At 56.0% G+C, this 25,761-nt stretch overlaps 1 protein-coding gene and 2 pseudogenes across 3 annotated transcripts; 2 read left to right on the plus strand and 1 right to left on the minus strand.

The window, feature by feature from the left end:
- Window positions 1–5,109: 5,109 nt before the first annotated feature.
- On the minus strand, window positions 5,110–6,991 carry LOC306660314 (olfactory receptor 287-like; annotated as a pseudogene). Its single transcript has 2 exons — window positions 6,909–6,991; window positions 5,110–6,012 (listed from the first exon to the last, which is right to left on the minus strand). The product of its transcript is annotated as an olfactory receptor 287-like (transcript).
- A 9,177-nt stretch (window positions 6,992–16,168) lies between these two features.
- On the plus strand, window positions 16,169–17,393 carry LOC306659287 (olfactory receptor 226-like; annotated as a pseudogene). Its single transcript has one exon. The product of its transcript is annotated as an olfactory receptor 226-like (transcript).
- A 5,124-nt stretch (window positions 17,394–22,517) lies between these two features.
- On the plus strand, window positions 22,518–24,517 carry LOC306659999 (shadow of prion protein-like). Its single transcript, XM_079138064.1, is given in 3 exon segments — window positions 22,518–22,601; window positions 23,743–23,946; window positions 23,948–24,517. Coding segments are annotated over 2 exon segments (489 nt in total). The 5' UTR covers window positions 22,518–22,601; window positions 23,743–23,757; the 3' UTR covers window positions 24,248–24,517.
- The last annotated feature ends 1,244 nt before the right edge of the window (window positions 24,518–25,761 follow it).

Below are 25,761 nucleotides of genomic sequence, written 5' to 3' on the forward strand. Positions count from 1 at the left end.
CTCGGGGGCCTGAGAGGCAGGACAAGGAGCATATCCGTGGGAAGGTGGAAGCTGGGCCCAAGTGGCCCAGGCTCTGGGGCCTTCGGGGAGTGTGAGGCTGTGGGCTCAGCTATGCAGGTGTGTCCCCCTTGTGAAAGTCATCAAGCATACCACATGGCTTTGGCACATTTCTAAGTGTGTGCTACTCTTCAATAAAAGTGTACACACTCAGGAAACTGCATCCCTTTAAAACACAGGTTGTGCAGGAACGCAGGAAAGGCGAATCAGACGGAGCAGTCAGTACCCAGAGCTCTTGCCCTGACTTGGCTGCCTCCCGGGCATGGACATGTGCTTTAGTGGTGTGACCAGCTCCGGACTCCTGAGCGAGCTGTGAGGCACCTGCAGGCTTCAGCTTTGTGAAGGAAAATTCCACAAAGACCAGGAAATGAGGCGTCTCCCAAGCTGAGAAGCCCTAGCCTGCCTCGCCCCAAGGGCCTCTCCCAGGGCTGCATCTGGACAGGAGGAACTTCTGCAGGAGACACCGTCAGCTCTCCCCTTGACTCTCCACCTGCAGCTGCTGACATGCCGTGCCTCAGGAGAGCTCCTCACCCATGCATAATTGCTTGTTTGAAATTGATTAACTCCTCTGAGCTGGACTCCATGGAGACTGGAAGCATTGTTAATTGGGAGATTTCACCACCCACAATGGTGCTCTGGACCCTGCTCTGCCTAATGAGCCCAAACCACCCAACTTCCTCAAGGCAGGCCAGGCGCCGCTGCCCGAGCCGCCCAGCCTCCCCCAGGCCTCCAGCCTCTTTTTAATGGTGCTCTGGGGAAAGCAGCTCAAGGTCCTCTGGCGCTCAGAACTTCTCTCATAAAAGTTGTCTGGAATCTTTGTAAACTGTAAATTGGATTGGGTACCAAGAGGTTTATGCACAAGTCCCCAATGGCCTAAGTGCAAACTTTTTATCAGACACAGGTCTCAGACAAAATCATTTCTCACCCAGTGCTGCCAGCCCCTGGGGTGCAGCAGGCCAAGAGCAGGTCAGGGAAGGGTGCCCTGGGGCTGCAGGCTGCTGACTGTGCAGGACCCAACAGGCAAGCAGGGCTGCCATCAGCTCAGGTCTCTGCAAATGACATGCTGCCACCTGTTACCTGGACACCCCTGCAGGACAGCAGAGGTGCCGGGCATGAAAATCAGTACTGGGCAGAGACCCAGGTGTGCCCAGGCCTTCCAACCAGGCAGGGTCCCCTCAGCAGGTGTCCCTCAGCATGTGTCCCTCAGCAGGTGTCCCTCAGAAGTGTCCCTCAGCAGGTGTCCCTCAGCAGGTGTCCCTCAGCATGTGTCCCTCAGCAGGTGTCCCTCAAAAGTGTCCCTCAGCATGTGTCCATTAGTAGGTGTCCCTCAGAAAGTGTCCCTCAGCAGGCGTCCCTCAGCAGTTATCCATCAGCAGTTGTCCCTCAGCAGTTGTCCCTCAGGAAGTGTCCCTCAGCAGGTGTCCATTAGTAGGTGTCCCTCAGAAAGTGTCCCTCAGCATGCGTCCCTCAGCATGTGTCATTCAGCATGTGTCCCTCAGCAGGTGTCCCTCAGCAGGTGTCCCTCAGCATGTGTCCACTAGTAGGTGTCCTTCAGCATGTGTCCCTCAGGAAGTGTCCCTCGGCAGGTGTCCCTTGGCAGGTGTCCCACAGCATGTGTCCCTCACAGGTGTCCCTCAGCAAGTGTCCCTCAGCATGTGTCCCTCAGCAGTTGTCCCTCAGGAAGTGTCCCTCAGCAGGTGTCCCTCAGAAAGTGTCCCTCAGCAGGCGTCGTCCCTCAGCAGGTGTCCCTCAGCAGGTGTCCCTCAGCATGTGTCCCTCAGCAGGTGTCCCTCAGCATGTGTCCCTCAGCATGTGTCCCTCAGCAGTTGTCCCTCAGGAAGTGTCCCTCAGCAGGCGTCCCTCTGCAGGGATCTTTGAGGACTTCCTCTCACAGCACCATGTGAGATGGAGGCTTTGCCCACTGGCCTCACAGGTCAGAAGCACCTACCTTGTGGCATGGGCCACAGATAGGCAGTGGGCATGAGGGTGGGCAGGGTCCAGTGCCAGGAGCAGACTGCTCAGGCAGCTGCCCCCCTCCCAGTCACCACCTGGGGCCCAGCCTCACGTGTTTCCCAGCTGCTGAGGCTGGATGGACAGGGCAGCAACCCTGGATGCCCATGATCCTCCACATGGACTCTTTCTCCCTGTGTGAGCCCTACCTGGCCGCCCGCCCAGGTCCACAGCTCTGCACTGTCCGTATAGTAACTGGCTTGCCTCCCAAGCACTGAAGGCTGTCAGGCTCAACCGTATAGAGCAACCAGGAGGCCACATAAATGCAAGGAGAGAGGCCCCCACAGGCTGGCACGCAGCTCAGTTGGCAGAGCGCTTGCCTGGCATTCACAAGGCCCTGGGTTCAAGCCCCAGCAACAAAAAATCCCCCTGCGCTCAGGGCCCTGTGCTGCTTTCAGGTGTGACAATGACTTTGCTGTTTTCAAATCACATCCTCATTTCTCAGTTCTCCATGTGTATAAATCTGTATCTCGGACGAACGTTGGGTGACCCAGGGGTGGGGGGGTGGGGGCAAGATGAGACTGGACGTGGTTCATGATGCACTGGAGCGAATGGTCTGTGGTCTGTAATTCCATTCTCTGCACTGTGCCTGTGTTCTGAGAATGTGCCCTCCCTGGCCCACCCACCCGAGCCCCCAGCATGCAGTCACCAGGCCTTCACCTGCCTCATCCATGTGATTTAGCTGCGCCCTGTTCAAGAGGTACCTGCACCTGTTATTACTCTCCCAAACTCATCCATCAAATCTCTACCAAAGCCAGAGTCCACAGCCCAACTTCAGCCACCCAGCAGTGGCCAGCACAAAGGTCCCACAGCAAGGAGCGAACTGGGCACATGACTGGTTCACCCTCAAAAGCACATTGAAGCCACCAGGCCTGTCGAGAAGAGCGCCCAGCCGCTCCCGGAAGAAAGGCCAACAGTAAAAGAAAGGAGGGGAATGAGCCGAGGTCCACCTGAGGCGCCGGCAGGTGTGAGACGGAGCTGCGGGCGTGGCCCTGCCTGGCGCCAGCACTGCACTGGGGGTCTGCCATCACGGAGTCAGAGGACCCGGAAGCCGAGCTCTTTAACTGCAAAGTTTGGGGCACCCCCTCACCTTACCAGAGGAAGGCGACCCCAGCCAGACATCTGGACCATGTGTCACAGCTTGGATCTGCAGTCCCCCAAAGCCTCGCGCGTGGAAGGCTTGGTCCCCAGCGCATAGAGGGGGCTGCCCTGCTGGGGTCCGTGGCTGCTGCAAAGTGGGTCCCAGTGCGGGTCCCTGCCTCTCCTGCCACTGCCCCTGTCCTCCAAGTGAGGCTGAGAGGTCATGAAGCCCTGCTAATGAGGGCCTTGCCAGGTTAACAAAGACATGAACTGATGAAATCAGGGTGCTCTTTAATTCACTTGGAAAGCAACTACACAAAGCACAAACACTACACAGTTATCAGCAGCCACGAGTGGGCCACCACACAGTCCCTGGGACCAGTGTGTCCTTTGGCCCCAGGAGAAAGGGGCCTCTGGAAACCCCAACTCTGGTGTCAGTGATGGTTCCTCCAGGCCCTGGACAGATGTCTGCAGGCCCATGTGGCCCACCCTATCCTAGGCATAAGTCACTGCACAAAGAAGCCATCAGAACCCACCCCCCTCCTGGGCTCCCAAGCTGGAGGAGAGGGCGGAGCACAGAGGCATTAGGTTGGACCTTGAAGAGGAACAGGAGGTGAAACCTGTTGAAGGAGGTGGGTCTGCAATGGGTTCCAGAAGTGGAACTTGAGCCAAGACCCAGGGACCCCATCAGCAGGCCCTGTTTCAGCTGTGGGGAGCTCCAGCACCCCCTGAGCAGCAGAGAGGGCAGCAGGGCTGGGCTAGGACCCTCTGCACAGCAGCTCTGGTCCAGCCACTGCCAGGCAGGCTCAGCCAGCTCATGCCCCCCACCTGGCTGACCATCCAGCCAGTCATGGGACCTGAGTGGACCTGCGGCTACAGGTGCAAACTCAGTGTTACCGGGGGCCCTCGTTTTTGATCCAGGCCACCTAGAAAGAGTCTAGTTCCCAGGGGTCCTTGGTGCTGGGAGATTAGAGTGGACTTTGGGCGGAGGACAGAGCCCCTGTCAGTCATCTCAGGTAAAATCAGAGAGACAAGGGAACAACCTGTGCACGGTTCTGCTGAATTACAGAAACAATACTAACAGTAGTACCTCCTGGGCCCACTCCCGGGCCAGTTCTGAGCACGCTGGACATGCTGCCCTCTCATGCTCACAAGGCGCCCCCGGATCCAGACATCGCAGGGCTTGGAGATGAGGCAGCAGAGCTGGCAGTAGGTACCTGACTGGCCCCACCCATGCTGCTCCAAGAGAAGTAAGGACAGGCTGGCAGGTCAGACCAGCCCTCCCAGAGGCTCGGACCGGAGCCTGAGGCCACCCCCTAGTCTGCTCCACCGAGGAGCACCGAGCCGCAGTCCGACTCTGACCCCGCCTGCCCCTCTGCTCCCGCAGCTCAGGGCCGTGGGTGGTGTGAGGTGCGCTCTGAGGACCCCCATCGTGAGGCAGACCACACGCTGACCCCAAGCAGCCCTAACAGGCTCCTCAGAGAGGCTTCCACGGCAGGTCCCTCTGCACTCTGGCCACTGTGGTCAACCCCTACCAGCACACCCCAGAGGGCTCAGGCTGCTCTTCCCCAGTGAGGGTGGTGAAGGCTGGAGGGTGGCAAGAGTCTGCTGGCCCCAGACTCAGACCTCCAGTTCCCAGATGCTGGCCAGCCCCTGGTGCTGAGGGCCTGGCAATGCACTGCAGTGCTGCAGGCTCCTCCAGAGACACCTCCTGGGGGCTTACGCCCCATTTCTCTTCCAGAATCTGCCCAGAACCCAAATCCCAGTCCCTGGGAAAGGCCTGTGAGACGGGCAGAAACTCCCCCCAGGCATGGGAGGCAAGTACCACTTTATGGATGACAGAGCCCCAAGGATGGCCCAGGCAGCGATGGACACGTCTCAACAGCAAGGGTTGGGGTGTCGTCCCAGAACTGACTCCACCCTGAGCACGAGCAAGGGCAGGGCAGGGGGCAGCTGCGCCCCTCACGTCCCCCACAGTGTCCTGCAGAGCGCCTCCTTCACGTCCTTGTTGCGCAGGGTGTGCATGAAGGGGTTCAGCACTGGAGTGACCGCCTTGGTCAGGTCCAGGGAGCTCTCTGCCGAGGTCCTCATGTGCAGGAAAATGGTGGAGCCGTACCAGATGAGCACCACCGTGAGGTGGGACAAGCCGGTGGAGAAGGCGCGGCGCCGGCCCTGGGCCAAAGGGATCCTGAGATGGTGGTGATGATGCGGCGTAGGAGACCAGCGTGAGAGCCCAGGGTGACGCAGAAGGCGACACCAAAGGACGCCAGCTCCACCACCGCGTGTGGGTGCAGGAGAGCAGGATCCAGGGCGCGATGTCGCAGAAGAAGTGGTTGATGACCCGTGAACCGCAGGAGAGGTGCGCGATGAGCGCAGCAGGTACCGCGATGGCGGAGAAACCACACGGCTAGGAGCCCAGCGCAAGCCGCGCCACAGGCCTGGCATCACGATGCCAGCGTAGCGCAGCGGCAGACAGATGGCCAGGCAGCAGCGTAGGCCATCACGGCCAGCAGGAAGCACTCAGTGCACCCGAGTGAGAAGATGAAGTACATCTGCGCGCAGCCTGCCATGCAGATGGCTCCAACCCTGGAAGCCAAGGGGGCCAGCGTCTCTGGCGCACAGGCGGTGGTGAACCAGATCTCCAGGAAGGAGAGGTTGCACAGGAAGAAGGACATAGGCGTCTGGAGGCACCGATATGCCCCGACCAGGGAGACGATGGCCAGGTTCCCAGCCACCGTGAGCAGGTACATGACCAGGAAGAGCAAGAAGATCCCCACTCGCAGGCCCCTAGGCTCCTGGAAATCCAGCAGGATGAAGGGCCCCTGTATGAACAGGTTCTGGCCTCCGCTCAGAGCATGCTCAGTCCTGTGGGGCAGCACCAGGCGGCCAGAAGGGGGCTGAGGAACGAAGGCACCAGCCTTCCCCCCCCTTTGGGGTCTACTCACCTGGTACTACACCCCCAGGAACCCAGGCTGGCCCAGCATCCGGTGGGAGCAAGTGGAGGGCAGCACAGATCACACCTGTCCTGGCAGGAAAGGCCAGAGTGCCTGTGGATGTCAGCTAGTCCTTATTCTAGAGTCAAGGAGTCTTTGAAAGGGCAGCAACAATCAGCTTTTCACGGATGAAATGGACATAGGTCCTGTTTGAGCGTTTCCTCCCACAACTAGACAGGGTCCTAGTAGAACGTCCTGATCATTGAACCCCATAAAGCGCCCCCACAGGACAGCCTTCAGGGGTGGAACCCATGAATGGCGCGGCTCCTCCCTGCCTGGGGCGGTAACCTGAGTGCATTTGCCAGCTTAGAAGGAGGGAGGCAGTCTTCCCAAAATGTGACTTTTGAAAAGCTGTGTCACTGGCGCCCCCTCCTGGCCAGAAGCCAGTGGGCAGGAGAGGGGCAGGTGGGAACAGGAAAGGCTGGTTAATACATCCTGCAGCCCTAAGGGCCCGAGCTCAAGGTGCTGCTCACCAGTCACTCCGGGGTCTGCTGATCCCAGAGGCACCCTCTTGCTCCCTCCCTCTCCCTGGACTTGCACACACACATTGCACACTCACGTGCACATACACTTTGACCAGCCCTCTGCCCCCAGAGCGCTTACCCTCTTCCTGTGAACCAGCAGCATCTACCACCCAGTGAGGTTCGTGGGTCCCTTGGCTGCTGCCTCTTCTGCAGACCCTCAGTGCAGTCCTGTGCAGATGTGCTTCATCAGTGCCAGTCTGCATCCAGTCACCACAATGGGCCAGCTCAGGCCTGCTCCAGACACCTGCCCAGGCAGAGGCCCACACCCCGCTGTGTGGCCCCTGCCCCAGGAGTGCACAGGCCACAGGCAGCCATGTAGGGGCACATCCCGCAAAAGGAAATCCCAAGAGAAGGGAGGCAAAGACCAGCCAGCATTGCCCTGGAAGGAGCAACCTTGTCTTCCCCACGAGGCTGCTTCCTAAGGCCACTTCCTAAACACCTTGGGGCACCTACCAGCTGCACCTGAGCTGGTGGGCTGGACACCCCTCAGAGGCCTCACCAGCCCTCACCCTGTCGCCCACAGGCAACTTCGTCGTCCAGCAGTCACTTCTCCCCGGGCTAGGGGCCTGACTGGGGTCGGCACCGAGGTCAGCTCAGCCCTGACTCAGACAAGGCTGTCCTTTAGAACTCGTTTGCAGTTGACAAACTGAACTGCCTGGACCAAAAGAAGAAAAGAAACTGTAACTTCTGCTCTGTGTGGGGCCCAATCGCCCTCCTGTGGCCACCCCACGCAGCAACCTCTGGCTTCCTCCAGTACCCCACAGATGAGGAGGATGCCTCTGCTCGGTTTCGAGCCAACCACGTGTGGGTGTGTGGGTGGGAGGCCTGCCTGTACAGTGAGGGCACCAGGCACCACGGGGTCCTCTATGGTCTCTTGCCACACCAGCATTTTGTAGATATTCCCTGAAGCTTGGAAGATGAGCTTAAAGTCAGAGAGCTGGGCCAGGCCAGGTGGGGTCCACACACCCTGTAAGCACATAGGACTCAGGAGATGAGCCCTCTGAGTCACTCCCCAGGTGTCCTCACTGCTCAGGGGTGGGGGAAGGACAGGCAGGGCTGAGAATCCCCGGTCCAGGTCAGTCCAGGGCCAGCCTCAGCCCCTCATGAGGGTGGGGAGCTATGGGGCCATTCACCCAGCCCCAGGATACATCCCTCTTAAGCAGCCTAGAGACCAGGAGGGCCAGCAGGGCCTCCAGGCAGGGATACGCCCCAGGCCATGGGCACAGAGAGCAGCTTGACCACCCTTCCTGGCTGACCCCACGAAGGTCTCCCATGAGTCAAGCCACTTGCTTTCTGCTGCCTGTCTCCTGCAGACGAGGCAAGAAGGAAGGGCACAGGGGTCTCAGTCCACTCTGGATGCTCAAGTTGGGTGACTTGGGAAATGAATTCAGGTCCATTATCTGACTGGAAGGAAGTAGGTACTCCAAAGCGAGGAATGATTTCATGAAGGATGAAGGTAGAGATAGTTATCGCCCTTTTGTTGGAGGTGGGGATGGCTTCAATCCATCCTGAGAAGGTGTCTATCATAACCAATAGGTATTTAGATTTTCTTACTGTGGGCATGTGAGTGAAATCCAGTTGCCAGTCTACCCCTGGAATGGTGCCATGGGCTTGCTGAGTCGGAAAAATGGGGGGCCTGACAGCTGTAGGATTTGTTCGCAGGCAGACTTCACACGAGGAGGAGAGTTCCTTCAGACATGAGATATCAGAGGAGGACAGTTGCAGATGAGCTTTAGCAAATTGTAAGAGTGAAGAAAGGTTGGGTGAAACAGACGATGGAGATGGGAAAGTATTTCCCTGTTGGGGAGGGTGGAGACAAAGGATCATGGAGAGCCATAATAGGGGCTGGCACGGACGAGAGGGCAGCCCTTTAAGCCTCCTCATCTGCCTTGTTGTTACCTGAAGAGGTGAATGATTGATGTGTCTGATGGGCTGCAATGTACAAGGCCTATAGTTGCTGGGAGGCGAAGAGCCTGGAGGAGTTTTAGAGTGTAACTAGAGTCAGTGATGGAGTTTCCTTTGTAGTAAGAAGGCCTCTCTTTCCAGATAGCAGCATGAGAGAGGATAATGTGAAAAGCATATCTGGAGTCGGTGTAGGCTGTGAGGGATTGTCCCTTTGCGAGGGTGAATGTGCGGGTAAGGGCAATCAGTTCTGCCTGTTGGTTGGTGGTGTTGTTGGGTAGTGGCCCTGACTCTATTACCTTTTTAAGAGAGACAATGGCATATCCAGCTCAGCAGATCCCTTTATGGAGATAAGAGCTTCCATCAGTGAACCATATGAAAGTAGGGTTGCGTAGAGCCCCTTCCTGGACGTCAGAGGGGCAGGGAAGTAACTCCTCCAGGGTCTCAAGGCAGCTATGGGTTGCAGAAGCATGTATGTTGGAAGGTAGGGGTAAGAGGGTGGCTGGATTTAAAGGAGAGCATGTTAAAGGAAATGGAAGAGTCCTCGATAAGAGCAGTTTGTAAGGCTAACACCCGACACGGTGGTAGCATTTGCAGACCTTTATAAGTAAGAAGCTTAGTCAGATGATGAGGTGAGAGCACTTCAGTGGGAGCCCCAAAAGAGAGTTTTTTTTTTTTTGTTTTTTGTTTTTTTGATTCCTTAATCAAGACAAATGCTGCTGCTAATACTCTAAGACATGGTACCCAGCCCCTTATAGTGGGGTCTAACCTCTTTGACAGGTATGCTATTGGCCCAAAAGTGGGACCAAACATGTGTCCTAAGACCCCCAGGGTGAACCCGCTTTTCTCAGAGACAAACAGGTAGAATAGTTTGGTTAAGTCAGGGAGGTGTAGGGCTGGGGCTTGAAGAAGGGCTTTCCTTAAGATCTGGAAAGGGGCTTTCACTGTGTTGAGGAGAGGTTCAGTGGGAGTACCCTTTGAAGCCTCATATAGGGGAGCTGCCAGGATGGAAAAATCGGGGACCCAGGATCGTAAGTATCCTGCTAATCCCAAAAAGGAAAGGATTTCTTCCTTGGTGGATGGAGTGGGCATGTCCTGTATTAATGCTTTTCTCTCTACAGTGATGGCCTTAAATCCAGGAAAGAGGCTGACACCTAAGTAAACAACCTGAGGCTGGGAAAGTTGCACTTTTGCTGGAGAAACCCTATAACCCCTGTCAGCCAGAAAGTTTAAAAGCTTAATTGTGTCCCTTTGGGAGTCCTCAAGAGAGGGACTACATAGAAGAAGATCATCAACATACTGTAAGAGAAAGGAGGAAATGAATGTGAGAGGCAAGATCCTGAGATAACGTTTGGCCAAAGAGATGGGGGCTGTCTCGGAATCCCATGGGAGAACTGTCCAGGTCAGCTGAGAAGAAGCTCGAGTGAAAGGGTCAGTCCAAGTAAAAGCAAAGAGATCCTGTGAATCGGGGTGAAGTGGGACAGTAAAAAATGCATTCTTCAAATCCAGCACTGAGAAATATGTGGTGGAAGAAGGGATAGAAGAAAGCAGGGTGTAAGGATTGGATACAATGGGAAAGATGGGGACCACTGCGGAGTTAATGATGTGGGGGTCTTGCACTAGACGGTAAGATCCATTAGGCTTCCTAACAGCCAGGATGGGAGTGTTATAAGGTGAGTTGGCAGGCGCAGGAAGCCTTTCTGCCTTAAATCCTGGATGATTGGTTGAAGTCCTATAAGGCTCCTTTGGGGAGGGGGATATTGGGCCTGGGCTGGGTAGGATGTTGGGTCCTTTAGATGAATGAGTACAGGTGAGCATTTAGCTACAGGGGGTGTAGGAGTGTCCCAGACCTTGGGGTCAACCAGGGAGGGAGGAAGGGGATATGACTCTGTTTGAGCTGTATATTCCTGCAGGGTCATGAGGAGAGGAACAGCAGAAGAGTCTTGGCTGAGGCGCATGGTGGGTGAGAAGGAATAGAGGCACCCACTTTGGTTAGGATGTCCCTTCCCAGAAGGGGAATGGGATATGAAGGAATTATCAAAAAAGAATGAGTAAAGCCAACTTGTCCTATATGGCAGCTTATTGGAGGGGTTTGTAAGGGGTTATATGGTTTTCCCTCTACCCTGACAATAGAGGATTTGGCAGGGGAAGTGGGTCCCAAAAACTCCCACAGCACTGAGAAGGTGGCTCCAGTGTCTATAAGGAAAGGGATCTGCCGGCCTGCCACCGTAAGGGTCACCCGGGGCTCCTGAGTGGTGATGGTCGTCGGGTGCAGAAGTCCGGGCCCCTGCATTCATCCATTGCCAATCCCAGCAAGTCGCCGGAGGGAGGGGCCAAGGATGACCTGGCACTTCTCTGAGCACCAGGGCAATCCGTTGCCCAATGTCCCAGTTGGTGGCATCTTGGAAAAGGACTTGGGAGCTGCCGGGGATTGGGGCAGGCTCATGCCCAGTGGCCCTCTTGAGGCATAGGCTTGGAGGTCTTCTGGGAGCTTGGGCGCCCCTAGCGGTGGACAGTTGGGCAGGTCTAGCTGGCTGAAACGCTTTGGCCAGCATTTGGTATTTTAATTTTTGTTTTTTTTCTTCCCTTCTGTTATAAACCTTGAATGCCACTGCTAGAACCTGTGGCTGTGGGGTAAGGGGCCCCCTATCCAACTGCCTCAATTTAACCTTTATGTCAGGGTAACTTTGGGAAAAGTAATAAGTCATAAGTAGCTGCCGTCCCTCTGGGGTTTCGGGATCCTGGTTAGTGTACCTGAGCATGGCCTCTGTAACGCGGCTTAGAAATGCTGACGGGTTTTCATCTCTGTCCTGTATTACTTCCTGAAGTTTATCATAGTTAATGGGTTTAATAGCAGCCTTTCGTAGACCTGCAAGGACGCAGGTTTGAAACCTATCCCGCTGTAGACACCCAGCCTCGGTATTACAGGCCCAGCCCCAATGGGGTGGGTTGGGGTCGATTGATGAATCTCATCTGCATAATTGCGCACCTGTTCCCAGACTCTCCTGCACTCCTCAGGGTGTTGGACATGATCATGTAAATGTCATGCCAGGTAAGGTCATAAGGCTGGGTAAGGTGCTGAAATTCCTTAATGAAGGTTGCAGGGTTGGAGGTGAAGGAGCCTAGCCGCTTCTCTATTTGAGACAGATCGGGCAGTGAAAAGGGAACATGGACTCTGATTACTCCCTCCGCGCCAGCCACCTCCCGTAAAGGAGCTAGGACATGGTCACAGGACCGCGTGGAGGGGGACTTGGTGGGCTGAGTGGAGGAGCGGAAGGAGAAACGGAATGAGGCCAAGGAGAGGAATGGACAGGGGCTTCTAAGTAGGAGGCCTGTAAGGAGATGACGCATCAGCTGGATCAAACTCGGAAGAGAAAGGGTTAAAAGGGGAGGAGAAGCCAAGAGAACGTGTTAGGTTCAGCAAGAAAGAAAGGAAAAACACGAAGGGGAAGAGTCCCTTTCCATTCACCAGGTCGCCCACACATGTACTTAATTATAACTAGTATAATTAGGCATATAATTTTACCTAGTATAAAGCTAGAATTTAAGGTGTCATAAATAGACCATCCTGACTTACTATCTAAAGGACAATTTAGCTCTAATTCAGGGAACAGGTGAAGGGGTTTGAGATTGTTTAATAAACATCTCAGGGGCGAGTTTGCTGGGCTGGAAGTCCTGGATCCCATGGTGAAGACTGAGACCCACCTAGTTAGTGATCAATGGCGTCCCACGACCACGTGCTAGGCAATGAGAAGGTTAGTACACAGGTCTGGTCGTCACACAGTACCAGGGTCTACCAGGCATTAGCCGAGAGAGTTTGAGGACCTGGCCAGGATTTCAAGTGAGATGAAAAAAATATAAGATGAGCCTCAAACCCTGAGAAAGAATCTCAGCACCATAAAATCAGGAATTCACCCAGCAACTAGGACCAACTATAGGGACCAACCGTAACTTTGAAAGTCGTGGTTGGAGGCACCCCCACACCTCGGCAGTCTTGAGAGACCTGGATATTCAACGGCCGCTTCTCAGATCAGGCAAGATGTGTTTAAGTGGTCAGGGGACCTGCCTAAGGGGAACTCATCAATTTGGAGTCCAGTGTTGCATGCAGAAAACGGGGCATCCAAGTAAATGGAAGGTGAGCCTCTATCCGTAGGTGCTGGGGCTGTTGGATGGGATTCTGCTTGCTTAGTCAGCGGGAAGACCCATCCTGGGTCTCGGCACCAGATGTTAGGGGAAAAATGCAGCTCAGGTTGGGATCCCGCTGAACTGCCGCTCACTCGCTTGGCTCGGTTGTGGCTCGCCAATAGCTCCCAGAAAAGATGCTCCACAGACACGAGGTCTCACGCAAGAGACTTTATTTATGCGGACGATTGGCACATCTGCTCAGGGCAAAAAGAAGGGGCAAAAGAAAGATGGCATATGGCTTCTCCCAGATATTGGAATCTCGCAGGCTGGAAGGAACCAATAGCGGAGGAGAATTCTTGCAAGCTGACTGATGAACAATAGCATGTTAGGATGTAACGTGGGAAACAGGAAAATGGCGGCAGCATAAGCCTGAAATTCCTGTAACGTAGGAGGTGGGCAGAGCGCAGATTGACAGGTGGTGGGGAGGCTGGAAATTCCTGTAACGAGAGAGGCAGGTGGCTTTATACTTTACACTGCCTCCAAAGCATACTGGGCCAGAAACCTGTGCCAGAGCAAATGAAGCTAATCTGCAATGAAAAGAATCACAGCCAAGCAAGGATCAATAGGAAAGGACATGCAAGACACCCCGAACCAAGGAAGCCATATCTTGATGAGTACAGGTTCCATGCATGTGCACTTTGGTCAAAATCATCAAATTCAACACACAGCCTGTGTGCAAGTCACTGCATAAATTACACCTCAAGAGATATTTGGAAAGGCAGCAGTGCACACCTGTAATCCTAGCAGCTAGGGAGGCTGAGACAGGAGGATCCTAGATTCAAAACCAGTCTCAGCAACAGCGAGATGCTAAGGAACTCAGTGAGACCCTGTCTCTAAAAAAATATATAAAATAGTGATACCACTGGTTATCAGTTGCCTTGATGAGTCCAGCCTCCTCATATGTTGAAGTAAAACACCAGAGAAGCACGCTGAGGCAAGCGTAGAGTAGAAAGTAAGAAGCTTTATTAAAGGATAGTAAGACAGACTTCTAGGTGGAAGAAGTGGGCCCAAAGGCGGGACCTTTGAGTGAGGAGGAGGAAGTCCTGTCCTCTCTATACATCTAAAGTTTCCCTTGTTCTTCTGCTTTCTTCTCCTTTATCTTGTTCATGTCCTCCCATCCTGTATAGTGACGGGAAGATGTCGGTGGATTGGCAGGTCAGTGGGTGGGCAGGCGGGTTGGAAGGGCCAAAGCAGAATGCTAGGCAGGAAGGGAGTGGCAGCCCAGGGGGCTTTCATCTGTAGCCCTCTGTCTGCTCGGGAGTTGCTTCGTTAACAACATTTTGGGGAGGGGAGGTATCCAAGGGCTCTGGAGACAGGAACATTCCAATCTCCCAGGGGCGTTTCCAACTTCCCAGACTCAGATTGGCCTCCATTTTCTCAGTTTGACTTGATTCCCTATTCTACACTAACTGCCTGTCTTTAATTCTGGCTTCAATAGGGCTGGGGATGTGGTTCTGTGGTTGAATGCCCCAAGTTCAATCCCTGGCACCCTGAGTTCAGTCCACGGTACCCAAAAGAGAGAGAGAGTTTAGAAAACGATCTTTAAAAATAAGAACTCCTACAAATGCAAGCCTCCACACAGAGAAACACCACGTGGCAGAGACACGTGGCCACCTGCCCGGGAGAGGGTGGATGGCGGTGGACGGGGATGGCAGTGGGCAGTAGTCAGGCTGGGCCCTTCCCAGGCGGAGTCCCGTGGGCACTGAGAACAGACTCCTCCAAAGCCATCTCTGGCCTGCGGGAAGCCTCCCAGCAGCACGCCTCCCAGGGGCCTCCACAAATTGCCCTGAGAGCAATTAAGAGTCTGCCAGGTTGGGGAGCAGAAGACAGTGGGGAGAGCAAGGCCTCTGAGGAAGTGAATGAGGACCACACAGAGGAAAGGCTGCAGGCCGAGCGAGAGGCTGGGCACCTCTCCCAGACTGGGCTTGCCGGGACCTTGATCGTGAGGCCACGCCCTGGGAAGGCCGTGGGCACAGCATTTTCCTGGCAACCCCCAGGTCCCACCGGTGGGCTGGTTGGCCCACACCACAGGACGAGGGACCAGGACTCCTCCAGCCCTGACGCAGCAGGGGCCAGACCGGGGCATTCAGTCCTGGGCTCAGTCTGGGTGTGCTTGTTCGGGCCTGAGACCTGCGCACCTTTGTCCTGCGAGTCTGAGCAGGCCCCACAGACCCTTGCAGGCCCTTCTGCAGCTTCGTGACCCATCTCACTACCAGGGTGCTGAGACTTAGGGGAAAGTCCTCCAGCTCCTCTGCCAGGGGCTGGCCAGCACCGTAGCACTCCGCATGGAACAGTGCCGCCTGCAGCGGCTCTCAGTGAATTCACCTTGCTGGCAAATCGCAGAAGCAACGAGGCAGCGGCTGAGCACGCAGAGGGTCCAAGGACCTGGATCTCTCCCTGCAGATCTCAGCACCATCAGCCCAGAAGGAACCCAAGTACGAGGAGGGCAGGGGAAGCCGGTGAGGAGCAGCCACAAGGCAGGTCCAGGAGTGCCTGGCAGGCCAGAGGGACCCTTCCTGTATCCCAGTCTCTATCCCAGGCCACCTCCTCCATGCATCAGCCCACCTGCCCTCAGGCACATGCAGGGGTGTCCTAACAAAATTCCCAAACTGCACAGCCCATCTGAGGCTGGGAGAAGACAGCTTCCGTCCATTCCAGAACAGCCACTTAGTTGCTTAGAAAGCACAGAATAGACTTCAGACGGCTCCAGGTCAGGCCAATCCGGACATTACAGGTTGAGACTCAATCCCTCCTCTCTACAAACCCCAAGTTCTATTCACCCTGCAGGCGCCCTCTCTCCCTGTCATTCCTGAGGCAAGAGGGTCTTTCAGTCACAGAAAGCAGCATGAACGAGTCAGGAGGCAGGGAGCCAGCAGGGAGGACAGGGAAGTGTCCCAGGGCACACCAGGCCACACAGGCCTTCCAGGTGCACGTACCTGCTGTGAATATGTGTTCTGGCATGTGTGTGTGCGTCCCCGAAGTCTGCATGTATGTCACCTGGGGGTGTGCATCTGGTGTGGATTGCACCCCTTGACTAGTACCTGTATGTCAAGGCAGGAAAGGATTCATGCCTGAGGGCATATGTGTGAGGGGGTGCATCTGCTCATACAGGTGTGTAGAGACCCAGTGGCCACTAGCAGACATTGGCCCTGGGTAGGTGTGCGAGTTGAGCTGAGAGGTAAGGGTGACAGGTAAGTATGGCCACTGGTCCCAAAGGTGTGCATTGGTTGTGATGTCTTCTGCTGCCAGTCCCTCAGTCCTCAGGCAGCCACATGGGGGATGGCAGAGGGAAGCCCTGCCTCTGAGACCCCAGAAGGGGATCGAGTGCTCACAGCTGCTCTCACCAGTGGAGAAGTGGGCCTGGCCCTATCACATGCCGCACCTTAGTGTCACTGTTCCAGGGTGCTCAGAAGTGACCTCTGCTGCCAGGAAGGGCCATGAGCAGCCCCAACAACACATGGGTGACAGAATTCATCTTGCTGGGTTTCCCTGAGCTGCACCATCTACGAGGATTGCTGTTTGGGTCATTCCTTATCATCTATGTGGTGACAGTCCTAGAGAACCTGGTCATCGTGGGCACCATCAGAGCTAGCCACCAACTGCACACACCCATGTACTTCTTCCTGGCCAACCTGTCAGTGCTGGAGACCGTCTACACCACGGTCACTGTCCCTAAGCTGCTGGTCGGCCTCCTGGCAGGAGTGGGGATCATCTCCTTCTCTGGGTGCCTCACCCAGCTGTTTCTCTTCCTCTCACTAGGCTCCTCTGAGTGCTTCCTTCTGGCTACCATGGCCTGTGACCGGTACCTGGCCATCTGCCACCCACTACACTACCCAGCCCTCATGGGCTGGAGGCCCTGCCTGTACCTGGCCCTCAGTGCCTGGCGTGGTGGCTTCCTGGCCTCCTTTGTGTCCACAGCTCTTATCTCCCACCTTAAATTTGTGGCCCAATGTCCTCAACCACTTCTTCTGTGACATCTCGCCCCTGCTGCAGCTGTCCTGCTCAGACACCACCGCCATCGAAACGCTGACTTTGTAGCAGCCCTGGCTGTGCTCGCCACCTCCCTGCTGGTGACTGCAGTCTCCTATGCCCACATCCTAGCTACAGTGCTAAGGATTCCAGGGAGAGGCAGCCGCCAGAAGGCCTTCTCCACCTGTGCCTCACACCTGGGGTGGTTCTCGTCTTCTACACCACCACCATCTTCATGTACGCCCGGCCTCACGCCATCAGCTCCTTCAACCTCACAAGGCGGTGTCTGTGGTCTACTCGGTTGTCACTCCCCTGCTCAACCCCATAATCTACTGCCTGAGAAACCATGACATGAGGGAGGCCCTGACCAAATTCCTCCATGTCCCTGTCCCCTCCTGAGCACCAGCAGCAGGATCCACTCTGGAACTGCTGACCCCTCTGCTCTGCTTGCAGACACTGCCCCATCACCAAGGTCAGGCCAGCTCTCTCAACTGGCTGTCAGAAGTTCCTTCCTCTCCTCCGCATCCCACCCTGGGTTAGAGCTTCCCAGGACAGAGTGAACTTGAGCAAACATCTGAATGAGCACAGGAGGTGACCCAGACCTAAAGACCTATACCTGGGCCCTCAATAGTGTTCCCCAGAAGATCAGCACTGAACTGGGGACAGTTCCCTAGGTCCCATGGTCTCTCCCAGCAAGATCAGCACTGAACTGGGAACAGCTCCCAAGTTCCATGGCCTCTGCCAGCAAGATCAGCACTGAACCGGGGGACAGCTCCCTGGGTCCCATGGTCTCTCCCAGCAAGATCAGCACTGAACCGGGGACAGCTCCCTAGGTCCCATGGTCTCTCCCAGCAAGATTGAAACCTTGGCAGTCGCTTAGCCTGAAAAGTTCAGTGCAGAGTCACAGGAAGCCCCTCTCCAGTGCCATTCCCCTGATCACTGGAGTCTAGACCGCTTTGGTGGTGGCCAGTCCCTCACCCTGTCCTAAGCCCTGTATCCCCCACCCCTGTGCCTGCATGGATAGGCCTCTTCCCATGAGACCCTCAGATGGCTCAGAGTAGGCACCAAGGATCACCAGGCCAGACAGAAGATTTCCAGCATGTCTTGGCAGCACCCCAACACACGGTTCCACTCTTCCTCAGAAGCAAGGACGTGCCCCTGCTTGAAGCCGGTAGGTTTTGTGACCCTGTGACATGCCTGTGCCCGAGTTTTCTGCCCCCTTTCTTCTCAGGATCCCTTCTCATGCACTCCCTTCCCAGTGCTGTCAGGGCAAAGCCTCTTGCACTTTGTTTCCACTCCCACCCCATTTCCTTAGTAACAGCACCAGGGGGTGTGTCCTTGTTGGTGTGCACATGGGACAGATGTATCATGTGGGTCTGTGTGAGCATTAAATCCATGCAAAAGTTTTGTGCTATAAACATCATCTTTCTTACCATGTGGCTTTGTACATTTTAAGTTATGTCAAAGTGCATACAAATTTAGGGTCATTTTATCGTCTTGGTCAATTTAACCTTTATCATAGGAGATACTACTCTGTCTCTAGACTGCTCCTGCCTTAACATTTAAGGCTTAAATTCTACTTTGTATGACACTTATACAGTGACATCAGTTGCCTGTACATGCTCTTACCAGTGCTGATTACTAATACATTGCCTCTCAGCTCCTGGCCATCCTCCATGCTTCTCCATGTGGCTCTGTGGAGAGCTCAGTGTCAGTCTTATTTTTATTCCTTTTGTAGGTAACTTGGGTTTCTTCTGTTTCTGGAAGCTTTAAGATTTTCTCATTTTGGGCTTCAGCCATCTCACCTGGGTCTGCTTCTATTTCTGTTGCTCTTCGTTTGGATGCTTCCAGAGCTCATGACGTGTATGCATGCTTGTCAGGTTTGGAAAGTGTTTCCTTGAACACAGCCTCTATCGCACACCCTTTCCTCTTCCTCTGGCTCCAGACTCATGTGCTGGACCTTTTTGGTATCCCTCTGCCTCCTGCCCCCGATTCCTATGCTCCCCGCTGCATATTTTCTTCTGATCTTCCAGGTCACAAATATTCTCTCTAGCCATGCCCAGTCTTCTGTTTTTCACTTCCAGAACTTTCATTTTGTCCTTTTTCTGTTTTCTGAGTAGAAAATATAAACTCAGTTTCTCCAGCTCACACTCAACAGTCAAAACAGAAGACTTCTGCAACCAAGCAGAAGACAACCACACACTGAGCAAGCAGTCTTGCAGCAGACACTGGCTGTGTGTCCTCTGTTCAGCTCAATCCTTCACTGTTCACTTGGAGGTAGCTCAGTTCCCCCAGGACCTGTGCTGGGGCCTGACCACTCCCATTTTCAAGCCCTGGGTTTTTATCTGTACTTCTGACAAACTGGCACTCCACAACAGCTCTTCAGGTTGAATTAGTTTGCTAGAGGAGCTTGCAGAACTCAGGAAACATTTGCTTACCTTATGCAGCTTATAAAAAGGACTTCAGAGGATGCAGATGAAGAAATGTGTAGTCGAGGTGTGCGAGAGCAGCCCAAAGGAATTGTCACCCCCTGCCCTGGTTCCCTGTGCTGGTCTTGCCTGTCCCCTGCCCAGGCTGCTTCCTCACCATGACTTTCTGCAATGCCTTAACATCTGACATAGTGAGTCCTCTCTGATCTTCTTTCTGAAAAGTAACAGCTATTTAGGCTTATGTTCCATGCAGACTCTAATCTCTTGGGTCTATATTAGTTTGCTTAGTACCAAACAAAGTGCACAAACAGCTTAAACAATAGAAACTTAGCAGGAAAGTTTCATGATTTAGCGGGAATGGTTCCTTATGAAGCCTATCTCCATGCTTGTGACAGTATCTCCTCTGCTTCCCTGTGTCCTCACATGGTCACCCCTTTGTGCATGTCTGTGTCCTGATCTCTTCTTCTTAAGGGTACCAGTCCATGGATCAGGGCAGCACCTTATGACTGCAAGTAAACTTAATTATTTCTTTAGAGGTCCCTACCTCCAAATACAACCACCAGGCTTCAGGAGTCAGCATACAAAATTCTACAGGGGCACACTTTCAACCTATAGCAGGTTCCTTTAAAAATTATGCTGAAATAATGCTCCAGTAAAAAATTATGCAGGGATTTTCCTGGTATTTCTTGAATTTGTGAACTGACTTGTGGGTGGGAGAATCATCACTTCCATGGTCCTGAGCTGCCCTGTCCTTGTCATGCCTCCATGCAGGCAGGTCTCCCTCTATGTCCTTGAGTGCGTCCTGTGTTCTCCAGAGAGGTCATCTGCACTGTGAAATGCTGTTTACACTGCTGGCTGCTTTCTCGTTCTGAGAAGCTAGAAAATGTACCCGAGCCTAAGACACGTTTGCTGACACAGAATATCCTGTTGGTAACCACTTCGACAGCAGTCAGGAGGCCGGGGTGGTGCACACAGGGCAATGGAACAACTGCACCAAACGGGGCACCAGACCTCCCCCTGCCACCCTCGCTGCTGCCGACACACCCTGTGGCCATCGGGTGACGGCAGCACCCCAGGCACAAGTCCAGGCAGAGAGGAGGACACGGAAAGGGTGTTCCACCTCTGCCAAGGCCCTCTTCCCAGGCAGAACAGACCCCTGAGAATGCCCAGAGCACACTGTGGGGTCTGTGGGCCCTCCAGTGCCATGTGGCCCCCGGTGGGAAGTCAGCACCTGTGGCAGCAGCAAGCGTCCTGCCACTGCTGACTCCACCCACTCCACACACTGCTGTCTCCTTGTCGGTGGCCCTGCCAGTTCCGGTCACACAAAGTGGTGGATGAAAGCAGGACCGTCCTCATTCATGTTCTCAAAGGAGTGCACGTAAGTCCCGCCACCGAGCACGACATTGCTGTGGGTCCTGAAACACAGCGTGGTGAAAAAATCCACTTCCTTGACTAGTTTTCTCGGCCTTCTCCCCAACCACCCCCCAGTGAGTATTGGCTGAGATCAAGTGCTTTGTCTTCCTCTTTTGAGAAAATTAAGAGCGTCGCTCCCTCGCTGCCACTAATGAGTGAGGTCCACTGGCATGTCCTGAGGTGAAACCTGCGTCCCCACTCGATGCTGGCATGCTTTCTGAGGCACCTTCGTGCACTTTGCTCGTATTCCACTTTCCTGTTCACGCTCAAACAATAAAGTAGCCCAAGTAGCCCCTCGCCTCCCTACATATCTTGAGACCATCCTAGGATCTCCAGATAAGAGTTTGGGAGGCTCCTGCAGCACACTGACCCTCCTGCCTCCGTGCTGACCCTTGCCAGCATGGCCAGGGGTCGGAAGCCCAGAGCTGAACCTGCATCAATGCACTCTCCTCTCATACTTGTCTTTCACCAAAGAGATTTCCTTAGCTTTACGACTTAACCCCTCTTTTCTTTTTTTGCAACAAAGTGAGATTCAGAAGTCCCTTTATGGTCTCTTTTATTCTCTTCTCACGCACCCTCTTACTTTATAAATATCATATCTGCCCCTGTCTTTCTGAGACCATGGGATTACATTTTTTTTTTTTTTTTTTGCTGTGCTGGGGATTGAACCCAGGGCCTTGTGCTTGCAAGGCAAGCACTCTACTGACTGAGCTATCTCCCCAGCCCAAGGGATCACATATTCTTTAGTGTCTGTTTTTGGTTTCCCTCTGATTCCTCATACTTCCTGTTCCACTGTTCTGTCTCTTAACCTTGGTCCTCGCTTCTGTGTGCTGCTGAGCTCCTAAAGTCTGACAGATCTAGTTGTCATTTGTGCTTTTACCATGAAGCTGCAGGAACTCTCTGTACTTGAGTGAGGCCCTTAGAGTGAAGGGCAGGGAACCAGGCACCAGGCTGGTCTCCCTCCTCACTGTAGGGACAAAAGCCAAATCTAACTGGCTTCAGTGGAAAGAGAATCTCCCCTCACTAACCCAGAACTGCTGGGCAGACCAACTGGGTCACCTTGACCGGCTCCCTTCCTCTGCCCCACTCTGCATAGTCTCCACACTCAGGAGGAGAGCAGCTCCTAGATCGCAGGCTGCAGACCGCATGGCCAGGAAACCGCATGACGATTTGGAGCAGAGATTCATACACCCCTCCAGGGCCAGGGAGGGCACAGCAACCAGACTCCACGGTGGCTCCCCAGGAGAAGCACTTCCGGAAGTGGTCCCTCAGCGAGGCCCAGCAAGCCTGCTGGTGCCTCGGGACACTCCTGATGGAGTGCTGGATATCTGGCAGAGTTCTCAGCCGGCACTGCAGGAACAGCAGGATGACCATGAGTCCCCAAATCACGGCCAGGGGCACATCCCAGTGCCCATGAGGAAGTCTCAGAGACCTGGGAAGGGGGCCTGTTGTTGCAACTCCAGACCATAGGACCCTGGACAGGCATCCTCCTCTCCTCCTGGTACACCGTGTGGCCCCTGTGGCTGGGATATCCGCCCAGGTGGGGATGATAATGTGGAAGAGGGGAAGGAGGAAGAGTGGGTGTGCTGGGGTTGGATCCACAGACCTGGGAGAGGCCGTGCAGAATGAGAATGGAGAGGCGGGCAGGTGGGGAGAGGCGCCGGGGCTGGGGAGGCTGATGTGTGCCGCTGGTAAGGCACAATCAGGGACGCTGTGGGAGCCTGGGGGATGGGATGCGAGAGGCGGGCTGGGGCCGGTGAGGGACGGTGGGGGAGGGTAAGGAAGGAGGAGGGGGCGCGGCGACGACGGGGGCCGGGCACCGAGAGGGGCTGCGACCTCCTCCCAAGCCGGCCCTATCTCCTCCCTTCCCTTGGCGTCTCCCGGGGCTGAGCCGCCGCCGCGCCCTCAGTCCTAGGGAGGCCTCGGTGCGTCCAGCCCCGCCTGGCCTCGGCGGAGGGTCCTCGCCCCCGCCGGCCTTCCCGCTCGCCCGGCCCCTGGAGCAGCACCTGAGCCGCAGCTCAAACCCAGGCCCGCAGCGGGTAAGACCGGGCGATGGGGTCCGGGAGCGGAACCGGGGAGGCTGGAGTCCGGCCCGCGGTCCCGGGCAGGATGGAGAGCCCCCCAGACCCTCGGCGCCGGGCCCGCTGGACCTTCCGGGTCTGTTCCCTCCCCGCTGCTGGGCCGGGCGACCTGGAAGGTTGGAGCGCCGGGCGGGGACGGGAAATGCCCGGGGTTCGGCCTGCCCGGCGGAGCCCCGCGGAGCCGTGTTGCCAACGCCGCCGCACCTAGTCCGCCGTGGCCACTGGTGGCTAAGGCTCGGGCGAGGGCTCCAGGGATCAGGGATGCCATGTCGGGCCACATGGCCAGACACCCGTTCCTTCTCCAGACGCTATTCCGGGTATTGGGCGCCCTTTAATCTCGACCCCCCCCCCCCCCAACTGGCCCATCCTTCCACAGACCCGTGTGCAGAGCCCAGGATATGGAGCCCCTTCCACTAGGCCTGAGCGCCACCCCCACCCCAGTTGATTCCTCCCAGCTCACCCCCAGCTCTTCCCAGTTACTGAACAGGACCCCCAAGCCCCTACCCCAGACGGGAACACACACACTCAGCCCACTCCAGCCCTGAGTGGGCGCCCTGTTCCCACAAGTGTTGAGCTCCCAGATCCTCAATCTACCCTCAGGTTCTGAGCCCCTGTCCCCAGACCCTGAACCCTACACCTCCACATCCTGGTCCCTTGTCCCCTCAGGCCCTGAGGTCCCTGGTCAGCAAGCCCTGAACCCCGCCCGACCCCATCCTGGTCCCCAGGTCCTGAACCCCTAACCTAACATCCTAGTCCTCAGGTCCTGAACCCCTGCCCCCTCAAACCCTGAGTCCTCTGTCCCCAGGGCCTGAACCTCCTAACCCCATATCTGTTCCCCAGGCTCTGACCTCTGTACCCTCAGAGCCTGGGTCCCCTGTCTCCAAGCTCTGATGTCCCTGTCCCCAGGTCCTGACACTCCCGTACCCGGACCCTGAGCCCCTGGCCCCAGGCTGTTAGGCAGTCCCCAGCCCTGAGCCCACTGGCCCTAGACCCTGATTCCAGGTCCTGCCCCGGCCCTCAGTCCCCTGTTACCTGACCTCTGCCCATGTCCATGGGCCCTTCTAGCAGAAGCTGAAGTCCTTCTGCCTCCTCTCTGCAGGTTTTACCCACAAAGATGAACTGGACAGCTGCCACTTGCTGGGCTCTGCTACTGGCCACAGCCTTCCTCTGTGACAGTGGTGCAGCCAAAGGTGGCCGAGGAGGAGCTCGGGGCAGTGCCCGTGGAGGGCTGCGCAGCAGTGCTCGCGGGGCCTCCAGGGTGCGTGTCAGGCCTGCACCCCGCTACGGTAGTTCGGGCTCAACTCTTGCGCGTGGCAGCGGCAGGGGCTGCAGCGGGGGCTGCGGCGGGGGCTGCAGCGGGGGCTGCGGCAGGGGCAGCAGCCGGCCTGGCTGCAGGCTCTGGCTGGAGGCGGGCCACCGGGCCAGGGGACCGTGGCCAGGAGGACGACGAGGACTGGGCACCTGGTGGCAATGGGACACGTGGGGGTGTGTACAGCTACTGGACCTGGACTTCAGGTGCAGAGTCCACCCCCCGCCTGCACCTCTGCCTGCTGCTAGGTGGTGCCCTCGGAGCCCTGGGCACCCTGGGGCTGCTACAGCCCTAGGCCCAGCTGGCTTGGGATCCTGGCCCTCAGCCTGACCTTCTCCACAGGCCCCTCAGGCTGCCCAGGGCCACAGCTTTGAGCACCTCTTCCCTCCACTGCCCACAGTCCTCATGCCCTGGAGGACTCCACCCTCCGCCTAAGCCTGTCCCAACCTCCATCTCCCACCCTACCCTGAAGCCAGCAGCACCCCAGCTCCAGGATGTCAGGGTCCCCCAAGAGAGGGCAGTTGGCTGTGGCTCCTGCTCAGGCCTGCAGGCTGGGAGGTGCCAAGACCAGGCAGTCAGGCCACTCCTGTCCCCTGGCCTGCTCTGGACAGAAGAGTATAGACAGTGTTGACCAACCACAAGGACTTCTCACAGGGAAGCTGCAACGACTTCCCACGGGAGCAGAGTGTCAGCAGGAGAGGAGCGTTCAACCAGCTGCAGTGAGAAATGTCAGGTGCTGACACCTGCCTAGGGCAGGTCCTGAGGACTTCACAGCCCCACAGTGCTCCAAGCAGGAAAGCCGTCCATGCCAGAAACGCCCACTGTGGTCTCACAGCTCCCAGGAGAACACGCCTTGGGAGGCCAAGGCAGCATCCCTCTCTTCCTGGCAGACTCCCCACAAGACGCTCTGCCAGGGAATGGCCTCCACCTTGGAGCCAGTGGGCCCTAAGAACTCATCCTGGGGGGAAAACCCACATTCAAGAGCATTCCATTTTCTTGGAACTTTAGGTCCACATCCAGGGACCACTCAGGGGCCGCAGCTGCCAATCCCACTGGGTCCCTACATTTCTGGTGAGCAGCAGCAGCTCCCAGCAGGCGATCCCTCTCTTGGAAGCACATGGACCAAGTTGAGGCAGAGGGGCCTTGGAGAGGTCGTGGCACGAGCGGCGGAGGACAGACAGGAGAAGACGGTGGTTCCTCAGACCTGGGGCCGCCCACAGGTCCTTGGAGAAAGGCTGACCAAAGCAGTGGAGCCTGCCTGTAGCAGGTACAAAGACAAGAGCAAGTCTGGGCTCAGGACAGAGGGCTGAGTGCCCCACCTCCACCAAGGCCATCTGACCATGGACATCCTGAGGGAAGGGATACCCAAAACAGCCTCAAGATGCTGGGCAGCCCTTACAAGGATTTGCCTCCAGCTCCCAAACACGTCACACATAGACTGGCCCCGTGTGTCTCCGGGGCCCACCAGCACAGCGCCCCTGAGCCCAGAGGGTTCCCAGCTCTGCCAAGTTACCTCTAACCACCTGAGGCCAGCTCCCAGGTGCTCTTTGAGACCCTCGCCATGGCCAGTCTGCTGCTAGGACTTGCCCTCACCCTGGGGACCAAGCAGCCTTTGGGCTTAGCCAGAACACTGCTGAGACCAGCATCTCTCCAGCCAGCACATGGCTCTGGTTTGCGGGTGGTTTCAAGGCTACTGGCAAGACCTGGGCCAAAGAGTGGACACAGCTCCCTCATCCCCTCGTCCACGCTGCCAGTGCTCAAGGCACAGCCAGCCCCAACGCGCCTTCATCCCTCCAGACCGAGCCGCCT

This window comes from Sciurus vulgaris, assembly GCF_902686455.1.
Source record: "Sciurus vulgaris genome assembly, chromosome: 4".
NCBI lineage: Eukaryota > Metazoa > Chordata > Mammalia > Rodentia > Sciuridae > Sciurus > Sciurus vulgaris.